This window comes from Orycteropus afer, unplaced genomic scaffold (genome assembly GCF_000298275.1).
Source record: "Orycteropus afer afer isolate SDZICR_OR568_19922 unplaced genomic scaffold, OryAfe1.0 scaffold00243, whole genome shotgun sequence".
NCBI lineage: Eukaryota > Metazoa > Chordata > Mammalia > Tubulidentata > Orycteropodidae > Orycteropus > Orycteropus afer.
The window spans coordinates 844,194-855,050 of record NW_006921830.1 but is presented as its reverse complement, the minus strand read 5'-3'; the positions used below and the strand labels follow the sequence as shown (position 1 = coordinate 855,050).

The 10,857-nt window shown below is 55.6% G+C and overlaps 1 protein-coding gene across 1 annotated transcript; it reads right to left on the bottom strand.

Annotated features, from left to right (window-relative positions):
* Window positions 1-855: 855 nt before the first annotated feature.
* Window positions 856-10,300, bottom strand: NFATC4 (nuclear factor of activated T cells 4). The gene is made up of 11 exons (XM_007949239.1): window positions 10,240-10,300; window positions 9,437-9,565; window positions 7,234-8,332; window positions 5,640-5,802; window positions 4,850-5,049; window positions 4,353-4,525; window positions 3,793-3,933; window positions 2,829-2,884; window positions 2,419-2,545; window positions 1,640-2,221; window positions 856-923 (listed from the first exon to the last, which is right to left on the bottom strand). The coding sequence occupies exons 2-11, from the start codon at window positions 9,534-9,536 to the stop codon at window positions 856-858; spliced, it is 2,709 nt and encodes a 902-aa protein (XP_007947430.1). The 5' UTR covers window positions 9,537-9,565; window positions 10,240-10,300.
* Between the last annotated feature and the right edge of the window lie 557 nt (window positions 10,301-10,857).

The following is a 10,857-nucleotide window of genomic DNA, read 5'->3' as shown; positions in this document are numbered from 1 at the left end:
CAAGCCTTCTGGGCCAGTGTGTCTGAGGGTGGGCTGAGGGCGGAAGCCCAGGAGTTTGGTGCTCACCCTGCTGTTGATTAGCTGTGTGATTCTGGACCTGTCCTCACTCTCAGCCTCAAAATTTCCTTCTGTATAAATGAGAGAGTGACAAGACCAGTGTTACTTGGCCTTAGCTATGAATCAGAAACGTCTGGGTGGTGGGGAGATAAAGGAACTTGAAAAAGTAGATTCTATCCCAAAGCTCCTAAAGGAATCTAAAGGAAGGAGAGGGTAGAGGCCTTACTCAAGCCCTGGATCCCAGGACCTTTTAGAGAACATCAGTCCCCTCAGCCTTAGTCAGGAAGCCTCAGAGGTCCTTCACACTCTCCCCAGCCTCCCTGCACCAAGAAACTCTTTGGGATGCAATGTTCCAAACCATACCCCATCTCTTTCCAACCTCTCAGCCTCCATGGGCCAGAGCTAGACTAACCTGCCCCACCCCTCTCTCCAAAGAGCTCTGGAGCCTGAGGCACTAATCAGTGAACAGTTTATTATTCTCCCAGCATCATGGCCTGTACACAATCTAGACACAGCATTCACTGCACGCAGTCCTGCATTTGTGTGCTTGTGTGCCCAGTCTCAATCTCTTCCCCCATCCTAGTTCTCCACACTTTCCCTCCCCCAGCCCTCCAAGGCAGCACCAGGCCCAGGGGCCACACACCTTGGCTGAGACAGGGGAAGAATAGTTGTGGGGAGGGTGGCAAAAGCTGGGGAAAGAGAAACCGTAGTTGACTCCAAGGTTCTGGAACCACCACCCCAGAAAAAAGGGGAAGTGAGCAGGCTGGAGCTAGAGGGCTGGGGTTGCCAGGCGATGGTTCAGGCAGGAGGCTCTTCTCCAGGAGGTGCAGGGAAGCCACTCAGGTCTCGGCCAATGATCTCACTCACTGCAAAGGAGGGGCAATTGAAAGACTGGGCTAGTTCTCTCATTTTTCAGACCTTTCCATCCATTGTAGGCAGGCCCTAACCTAGGGTGCCTCTAGGCTTCTCTTCTCCTGCCTTCTCTTCCACTAGGCCTCATGTTGCTTCAACAGGTCTTGCTTGACACCTGCTCCCAATCAGATCTTGCCCAGCTCCATCTAAGTGGGCTCCCAGAAACTGACCCCACCTCCTTTCCTGCTGGCCTGGCCTGCAGTGTCAGTGCAGAGGTGGGAAGGAGAGGCAAAATAAGAAAGCTTCTAGTCACCAGTCCTGACCACAGTCCCTGGGTTTGGGGGAGAGCTGAGGAAAGGGAAAACATTCTTGACTGAGACCTCAGCAAGCCCCTGAGCCTCTCTGAAATGCCATTCCTGAAGTTGCAAATTGAGAGAGCTGGATTGAATGATCTTGAAAGTACTGGTGGCCCTAAGATTTTGCAATTTGGGCAGAGGCAGGAGAAGCGTCAGGGCAGGTATTCCATGTACCCTTCAGAATTAAGTTAACTGATTCAGGTGGCTGCGAGCACTGAGAACTTGACTCCTTGGATCCTCCAATTGGACCTGAAAATGCAAGAATGCCCAATCTCTGGGAAGTCAAGCTCCAGCCCACCCAGAAGAGGCCCCTCAGCAAACATGCAGAGCAATCTCTCACACACTCAACTCATAGCCCCCAGTCCCACACCCACCTTCCTCCAGTGTGATACCCTGGATAGGGACACTGTCTCGGAAGCCACTGCTGTAGCCACTCCTGGATTTCTCCTGCTCCGGAGCCCCCTCCCCAGGGCCATAGTTTGGCTCTACTTCATTGTATCCTTCAGCAGATGGGGGATGAACACCACTTTGAGGAGAGAAAGGACCTTCAAGAGGTGGGGACGAAGGTAGAGGGGGTCTAAAGGGGGATGGAGGAGGGAATGGCAGCCCCAGGGAAAAAGGGGAGCCCCGTCCTCCATAGGGGTCACTAGGGAAAGGGCGGGGAAGGAAAGAAACTGGAGGTGGTCGAGCACAACCTGTGGTACCCCCAGTGTCAGGGAACATCCGTAGGCCAGGTCTATAGGATGGTGGGGGCCCTGTCTGGGGGTACATAGGGGGTGTGCCATAACTGAAGCCTTCTGACAGGTAAGGAGTTTCATAAGCACAGTCTTCATGGGGATAGGAAGGATAGGGGTGCCTGGGTGGTGAGAAGTCCATGTCAGTGCCAAAGGGGGGGCCTGGTGCTGAAGGGAAGCCCCGGAGAGATGAGTCTGGAAGGGGCTCCTCCTTGAAGATCACTGAGTAGATGGGGAAGCAGAAGGACATGATGGTGAGGTCTGGCTATGTCCTCACTGTATACCTTCCAACCACTCAACTTTTCCATACCCAGATTTCATCTAGCCCTTAGTCCCCACAATGGGATTACTGCTTCCCTCTGCCCCTGCCTTAGTTCTCATATCCCTATACCCCCACCATGGGCTATCCTAGAACGCACCAGGAAGGAACTTGAAACTCTGGGTAGGGCTGCGTTTCCTTCGCCCATTGGAAACATAAAAGTAGACCTGGACTGGCCGGGACACCCGCTTGTTGCTGTACTCAGGGACAGTCAGGGTCAGCGTCACCTGGAGAAGAGCAGAGGAAACAGCAGGGAGCCCTCAGGTGTCTAGGATTAGCCCAGCCCTTCCAAGAACATTAATTCCACTTCCTGGCTTTTTCCATTTGCCAAGAGTCAAAGTTCATTCCCCAGAGAGGAACCTGCTTCCAGAATGGCGAGGCTGCCTCCCTCAGAAAAGAATATGTAGCTTCTGGAGTCCTTGCCCATGGGCAAGAGTATCCAGTTCAGAATTTCCTGACCTCCCCCCCACAGGACATCCCCCAGCATGGGCACCCTAGTGACACTAGTACCTCATTGCTCTGCAACCGGTTCACCGTGGCCTCCTCCTCCCATTGTAGCTTTCCATCTGTGTAGGTGGAACAAAGAGCTCCAGCCCAATTCCAGAGCCCCTGACCCCTGCCCTAGTACCCTGCCATTTTCCCTCCTACTGGAGCCACAGCCAGATTCAGAAGGTCCCTAGAATGCTTGGCAGGGGCTCACTGAACATTTACTCAACTGAATGAAAGAGGTAAGGTTTTAAGTTGTCCCCATGATCCCACAGAAATCATGTAAGGGGCCACACAGAACAGCAAACTGAGACCAAGGGCCAGCTCAGGGCCAGATGTTATAAGTGGCAAAAGCAACTCTCATACTCTCCCACCCAAATCCACACATCCATGATAGTGCTGGGGAGAAGATCAAAGATAGGTGAGGATCTTAACTTGAAGGAAGCCAGAGATCCTCAAGTCTCATGATGCAGAGCCTCTAAATCTGCTCTGACATAGTTCCAGGAAGCTAAACTTGGGTACAAGAGCTATGGCCCTTGGTAGGCAGGATTAGGCTAGAGCAAAGGCTTCAGATGGGTGCACATGGAGGCCTCAATCTTCTCTATCCCTGCAACCCTATCCTGGGTACCTCACAGGCTCTTGTAATCAATCATAGCTGGGCATGAACTCTGAGCTACGAAGCCCATAGCTCAGATGTGGAGGGGGCTTAGGGTGGGTTGTAAGGGCTTCCACATGGGGGAAAATTATCTCAAAGTTGACTCCTCTTTAATAAATGGAATGTGTATTTCTTGTATTTGTTCAGTATTCTCAGTGTTTTAGATGTCTGTCATACACATATGCGCCTCAAGGGAAGAAAACAGTGTAATAGCAGTCTATCTTTCCTATTTTTCAGACAAGGAAACTGAGGATCAACTAGCTAGATAAGTGACAGTGGCAGGGATCTCGCAAGCTCTTCCTGACACCCCTCCCCTCCCCAGAGAGCACTCACCAGGGCCTCTCTCAATGAACACCACCTTGGAGTCTGGCAGGAAGTTGGAGCCAGTCAGCACTAGTTCCTCGCCTCCTCTCATGGAGCAGGCACTGGGGCTATAGGCCTCCACCTGGGGCAGCTCCTGGGCCGAGCGCTGGGCTGAAGAGCAGTGCACGGAAGAGGACTAGGTGGGCAGGCTATTGAGGGGAAAGACTCATCTGCACCTCCCTGCTCCCCATCCTTGGAATAACTACCAGAGAGCCCTGGGGGCATCCAAGGGCTCCTGGGAAAGCCCTCCTCAGAGGCAGACCAAAAGGTAAACCAAAAGTATCCCCGAGGTCACACAGACCATAGAAGGGGCAATGCCTACAACAGAGAAAGTGATCAGGGTAGGCCAGGGGATTACCCAGACAAGTGCGCAGCCACCCCAGGGGCAGAGGGGATACAGGGTCTACACTTGGCCAGCTCAGGGATAGAGAGTCTGTGGCAGGGGCCAAACTAGGATTTTCCACCCTCACCTCCATATGCAGACAGACCAGAGAGTCACAAAAGACATATGGCCCAGGGGCTGTACTCACAGCACTCGATGGGCACTGATGCCGCTTGTACTGAGACAACCTTCCCACTGCCCTGGGGTACATGGACCCGGAACACAAGCCGCACACGAGTGTTCTTGCGCCCGATGTCTGTCTCACCCTTTCGCAGCTCAATGTCTGAATTCCGAAGCTTCAGGATTCCAGCACAGTCAATGCTGAAGGCAAAAAATGGGTGGCAAGCCCTCCTAGCTAAAGCCAGAGTGGTGATACAACTTAAAGAGGGAAGTCCCCACCCTCTATCCAAAGGCCTGAACAATCTTCCAAGAGAGCTATGGCAGCTATCTTCTAACATAGGAATGGCCTCTACAGGGTATCCCCCACCCTCAAAAACCCCTCTCCTTGAGAGTGAGAAAGTCTGAAACCAGCTCTAGGGATGATGTCCCATATTTCTAGCAAGAGGAAATGGACCTAGCTTAGGTCCACTGGAAAAAGCTTGTCCTGAAGCCTATTAACTGAAGGGAAGTTGAATGGGAACTTACTTGGCCGCCATGTTGTTCTCAGGGAGCAGGGTCATTTCCAACACCTTGGTACCACTGACTACAGCCTCATAGCTGGCTGTGGCTACCATCTTGCCTGTGATTCGGTGCACCTGATAGAAGGCATGAGGCCGCAGGTTCCTTTCATCTGCAGTTCCAATGAACATCTGTAGGGTTAGTGGCTTCTCACTGTAGCCTAGGAGCTAGCAGAGGGAGACAGAGGCCACCCAATAAAAATCCCCACTCATTTATCCATCATCCATTCCTGGATTTTGAGTCCACCAGGGGATAGGGATGGTGAAAGATAAAGGATGTCCTGGAAGGGATTCCCTGGGGAAACTGGGCATCAGTTGTAGAGAAAATGTGGCCTGGAGCTCACAGTGTTATTCTTGGATTAAGGCCAAAACTAGGCTGGAGGAAGGGAGAAGAGCTTCCAAGAGCGACTGGTCCAGTTCAACTTAGAGACAACCTAATTCCCAGTGACCTCTGGCCTTAGCCTAACCTCTCCTCCCACATCTGGCAGGCCACCATTTTCCAAAGTAGACTTGAGGCTGGTGTCCCATGGGATGAGTTGAGTTGGAGTGGAAAGAAAGAGTAGTAGAAAGTATATCCGGGTCCTTGAAGTGCATCCCTCCTCCCTTAACTCCAGCCCCTCCCCCAGGCTGCTTGCAGGGTCAGAGCAAAGAGAGAGTGTGGGAAAGGGCAGTGCCACGGGTCTGCAGAGCTGGAGCCTGGCTGCAGGAATCTGAGACAGAGAGGAAAAAGGACATCAGGCCTGCCTTCAGGTCCTTACCTTGACCACAGGGTGGCCGCCAGGGGCAGCTTTGACAGCTCCTCGGCTACCCTCTGTCTCGTAATGGGCCCGGTGGTGGGCTCTTGGCTGCACCTCAATCCTCAGTTCCAGCTGCTCATACTGACTGGGCAGAGGCCAGTCCAGGGGGGGTAGGGCAGAGGTCCTATGGAGGAGAGAAGAGCACTGGTCATCTGCAGCCTCAGACTCTTCAAGGCAGCCCTTGGTCTCAGATCCCTGTATGTGAGGGAAGAAGGGTGTGGGTGTGAGTGTGAAAGGAAAAGGGAGTCACAGTACAATAAGAAGTCCAACAGCCCAGAAGCTAGAGGAGTGAGGAGACAGACACACACCCCTCCCCAAAATGTGGAGAAGACAACAGGCTGGAAGCTCCCTTAGTCCCAGCTCTGAGCATAGAATTTGGAGATGGGGTTCACCTGAATACCCCAATCCTATCCTAACCCCTCAGACTTGGATGGGAAGAAGAAGGTAAAGAAGCACCACTTCAGTCTAGAAAAGACCTCAGAGATTAACGCCTTTGTTTTACAAAGAAAGGAACTGAGATCCAGAGAGTAGAATGGTGGGGACCAAGCAGGCCAGTGAGTGACACAGCATTTGACCTGAGGCTGTTCTGCTCCCAGGCCAGCACCCTTTCCACTAGTTGGGGCCTGAGAGAGTTCCAGGGAGCTAGGGGATTACAGATAAAGGCAACATTTCCTGTACTGAACTCCCAGGTACCCTAGGACAGTAGATCTCAACAGGTGATTTTGCTCCCTCTGCTCCCAAGTGGTACTTGACAATGTCTGGAGACATTTTTGATAGTCACACTGGGAAAAGGAGTGCTTCCAGCATCTAGTGGATAGAGGATAGGGATGCCACTAAACATACTATAGTGCCCAGGACAGGACCCACAATAAAGAATTATTCTGCTGAGTATATCAGTAGGACAGAGATTGAGAACTCTGCCTTAGGTGAAACCCAGAGAAGTTGATGTGAAGGTCTCTTTCCCCAAAAAACTTCTGGATGAAGCTAGCTCAGCTTGACATCTCAAGATTTAGGATTATAGAAATGAATGGAGTTCATTGTGGGTAGAAGAGGTAGAACTGCAAGAATTGCCTGTTTCAATATAAATTATTATGCTCACAAATATATACTACTTTATTCAACTTAGCAGTTGTACTCTTAAAGCACGGCTAGGTCAGATCCTAGAAACTGGGGTGTAGAGAAGGAGGACTTCCTGCAACAGAGAGAATGCGAGACTCACACTTGCCTGAAAGGCCAGAGTGGAAGGTTTAAATCCAGCCCATGCTACTCCCTAGCTGCGTTCCCAGCCTGGCACCTGGGCTCAGAGCTGGGGTCCCCTGGAGGAACAGTGCCTTTACCTAATTTGTCCTCCTAGAATGTGGGACCTTTTTCCTAATTAGTCCACCAAGAGACTGCAAGTTTTTCTAAATGTCCCTGAAATAGAGCAGGTAGCCTTGCAGGTTGCAAATTCTTTTTTGAAAAGTGGTGGGCACACAACTAGGACCTTCCTTCAAACCCATCCCTTGACCCTCCTGCTCTCCTAATGCAATGACTGAAGTCCCAGATGGACTCTCACCTGAAGATAGGACTGTGACCCCCAATCCGGGCCTTGGACCAAGCGAGTGGGGAGGGCACCGCCAGGTAGTCCATGCCCGCCACCTCCTTCCGAGAGCCCCCTGGAGGAGCCACGGCCTCCTCTGCTCCTGAGGGCAGCTTCCCGTTGCAGGGAGAAGGCTCCTCAGACCGAGGCAAGACCACTGTCTGCTCGCTGGAAGTCCGTCTGGTCTTCTGGGGGATGCTCTCAGCCGGTGGGGCCCCCCCATAGTCAAAGGGGCCCGGAGAGCCAGGGTCCCGGGCCAGAGGCAATGGGGGCGGTGGAGGTGGCTCAGGTCCCTCCTCCCCCAGGCTGCCACGGCGGGACAAAGCTGGGGAGGCAGAAGATGGGGTTCCCGAGCTGGAATAGCGCCTCTTGCCACACGGAGAAGCGGGCCTGGGCGAGGCGGGCGTGGGCCCAGGAGCGCTAAGGAGTAGCCAGCTATCCTCCGGCCCCCGGCCTCCTCCGGGGCTCGGACCGTACAGGTTCCAGGGATCCTCAGGGGTCCATGGCCTAGGCGAGGCCCGAGGCGAGGGCAGCGGGGAGCCCAGGCCGAAGCGTGAGGCTGCCTCATTTAGCTCCGACTCCACCTCGTCGCAGGCTGCATACAGGGCTGCCTCGTCCGAGGCGTCAGAGAAGAAGCTCCACGAGGACAGGCTGCTGCTGCCCGGGCTCGGGCTGAAGAAGGGCCCGCCGCCCTGGCCCCCTGCCTCTCGGTAGCCCCCAAAGCCTTCTGGAGGTGGGTAGTCTCTGGGAGAGCCGTCCCCCCAGGCATCGGGGTTGTCCTCGAGCGGGGCAGGCGGGTCGGGCGTGGGAGAGATCGAAGTGATGCGGATGCTGGGACATTCGAGAACCCGGCCGCCCCCAGCACCCCCAGGCCCTCCGCCGGGTCCCCCCAGCCTCACCGACCGGGCAGGCTGGCTTTCCCAGGTCCCAGGTGAGGGAGCTGGGCGCGGCGGAGGCGAGTGCATGCCAGGCCGAGGGGGCGGAGGCCGGGGAATGCCAATGGGGGCAGCGCCGTAGGGAGGGGGCTCCCCCAGGGCCAGCCGGCAGCATGGTGGGGCGTCCTCTGAGTCCAGTTCTGTGAAAGTGGGAAGGATAGGGAGTAGGGGGGAGGCAGAGGAAGAAATATCACAGGAGATGGGGAGACAGAGGAGCGCTTGAGATGTTGAGGTTCATCGAGTGGACAGACTCCCAAGTTCTTCTATGTTCCCCCCTCCTCAGCAAGAAGGGGTTTCTGAGGGGCCCTTCAAACTCACAAAGACAAAAGCAAAGTTGAATCTCCGGTTGAACCTGAGTCTGTAGACTCAGTCCATCAGGCCTCGTCCCACTCAGAGAAACTCACGTTCCGAGGCCTCCTCTCCACCTCCACCCCCACCCCGCCCTGGGGTACCAGAGGGGGCGGGTCTTAAGGTGAGGAAGGCTTGTCGACTGGGGCTGGAGCTGAGCCTGGAGGCGTGTTTAGGGAGAGGCTGGGCTGGGCTGGGGGCAACTCACACATGAACCCAATTAGCAGCGGTTCCCAAACCCCCAAACGGCGCTGGCAATAGCTCCAGTTGCCATCGCAACCGTGGCCAGGGAAGGGGGGCTCCAGGGCTGTGGTGACGAGGGTGAGGTGACTCCTCCCTCGCTCCCCCCAATCCTGGGGCGGGGGTGCAGCGGAGGTGGTGCTGCGTGCCGGGCCCAACTGGGGGAGCCGCGGGCAGCCCGATTCCGTGCAAGCTGCAGCCGCCGCCCCCGACTCGGTCCCCGCCATCTGCCTCTCATTGCGACCAGACTGGGGAGGGGGAAGGGCGGCCTGGCGGGTCTGGAGCGCGCCTCCAGCCCCTGGCGTCCAGTCTACCTGCCCCGGGCTCTGTCTGCAGGCTGCTAGCTCCAGAGCCCAACCTCCCTTTATCGCGGAGGCCCTGGGGCTCTCCGGGACCCCGTGTCCCCCCGCCCCCATCTCACTGACAGTCGGCCCAGCCTGGAGGCGGCGCGCAACCAGCGGCACCCCCACCCCCACCCCAATCACCACCTAAAAAGGAGAAAGTGGTGCCGGGGCCCCAAGTCTCATCTCCGCAGACCTCCGAGTCCCCAGACTCCCATCAACCTCTGACCCCCTCATCCTCCCCAGACTGGGTGCCCTAAATTCTCCGAACTCTTTTGTCACTGACCCCAATACCCCTTCCCAATGCGCACTAACCTTCCCCCGACCCCCCCGCGCCCAGCGGGGGGGCCTCCTTTTCCTCCCCGAACACCAGCTTAAACTCCAGCTCCTCATCCTCGCAGCTTGCCGCCCCCATGGATTCGGCCAGAGCCCCCAGGTCCGGGTCTGGATGGGAGGGGGGAGCTCAGGAGGCCTCTGTGTCTTCACCCGAGGCTCCCTCCCTCCCCTTCTCTGAGACGCCCCCTCCTCCGCTGCTGCCGCCTCCCTCTGGACGCCCCCTCGTTATTATAAAAACTTTTCCAAACTTTTTTCCCCTAAACTTCTTCAAAGCGCCCCCCCAGCCTGTCCCTGATTGGCTGCTGGGGATGCTCCAGCTCCTCCTCCTAGGATGAGATGGGAAAACCACGCGCCCCTCGTCCTCCCCCACTCTCCCTCCCTCTGTACTCTCCCCTTTCCCTCCCTTAAAAAAAAAAAAGAAAAAGAAAACTGAATTGGAAAACGGTCCCTCTAGCGTGGTAGGACCCTAATGTTGTCTATTGGCCCGCGTCTGTGACAATCTTTTCCCGTTAGGAGCCCAGCCACCACCCCCCCTTCCCCTTAGTCTCGCTGTTCAGAGCTCTGGGTCCGAGCTCCTTAAAGGGGCCACATCGTGGTTCTCTAAAGTAGAGGAACCACGGAGGACCCCTCCATAAACTCCAAAGGCCTGTGCAGCCAGCAACTAAGAAGACAGGACCCCTTCCCCTCTCCTTCCTCCAACACTGAGGCGGGCTGGCTCCGAGGTGCAGCATGGCAACGAGCTGCTCTGAAGAGGAAAAGGTCATTCCTTTGAAGTCCCTGACCTGAGGCTGCCCTGCCTGGGCCTACTGTGATCCCTTGCCCGGCTGAATCAGCCCCTCCATCCGCCAACTCTTCTCCCCCAAAAGTGAAGGACATTTGGCCGGCCTAGCAGTTCGAGTTGAGGACAGTTGGGGAACAATTCAAAGGCTCATGGCCCGTAATGAGCAATAATCCAGGCCGGGCTTTGCCTCTGCACTTGTCCCAGTCCTCGCCCCTGCCCGCCCCCCCCCCCGCCCAAAAAAACCAACGCCGTCGGATCGATTCCGACTCTTCCGTGACTCTGTACGACGAAGGGGCCATTAATTAGCCTCCGTGGGTAGTCGGCTCCCACCTCTCTATCAAAGTAGTTTGGAAAGAACCCCTGATTCGTTGGCATCCCGCTCCAGCTCTCCTAGAAATCCCGGCCAGGTTTACTAGGGGCCCGTAGCCCTGCGACCTGGTGGGCCCCAAAGCTGGACACCTGTCACCTGGGCGGGGGAGGAAGGAAGATTCGGCCTGGAATATTCAGGAAGGGCAGGTACAGAGGGGCTCCAGTTGTAGGAGAGGAAGTTAAGGATGGGTGACTCGGACTCGGGGTTGATCTCCAATCTCTAAATCTCTCCAGTTCCCTGGTCTCATCC

Excerpts from the sequence above, each read along its gene's own strand:
- NFATC4 (XM_007949239.1), bottom strand. The coding sequence starts at position 9,536 with ATGGGGGCGGCAAGCTGCGAGGATGAGGAGCTGGAGTTTAAGCTGGTG. Across the intron at positions 5,050-5,639 it reads GCGGCCACCCTGTGGTCAAG|CTCCTAGGCTACAGTGAGAA; the intron begins GTAAGGACCTGA and ends TCCCTCTGCTAG. Across the intron at positions 924-1,639 it reads GGGTATCACACTGGAGGAAG|TGAGTGAGATCATTGGCCGA; the intron begins GTGGGTGTGGGA and ends CCTCCTTTGCAG.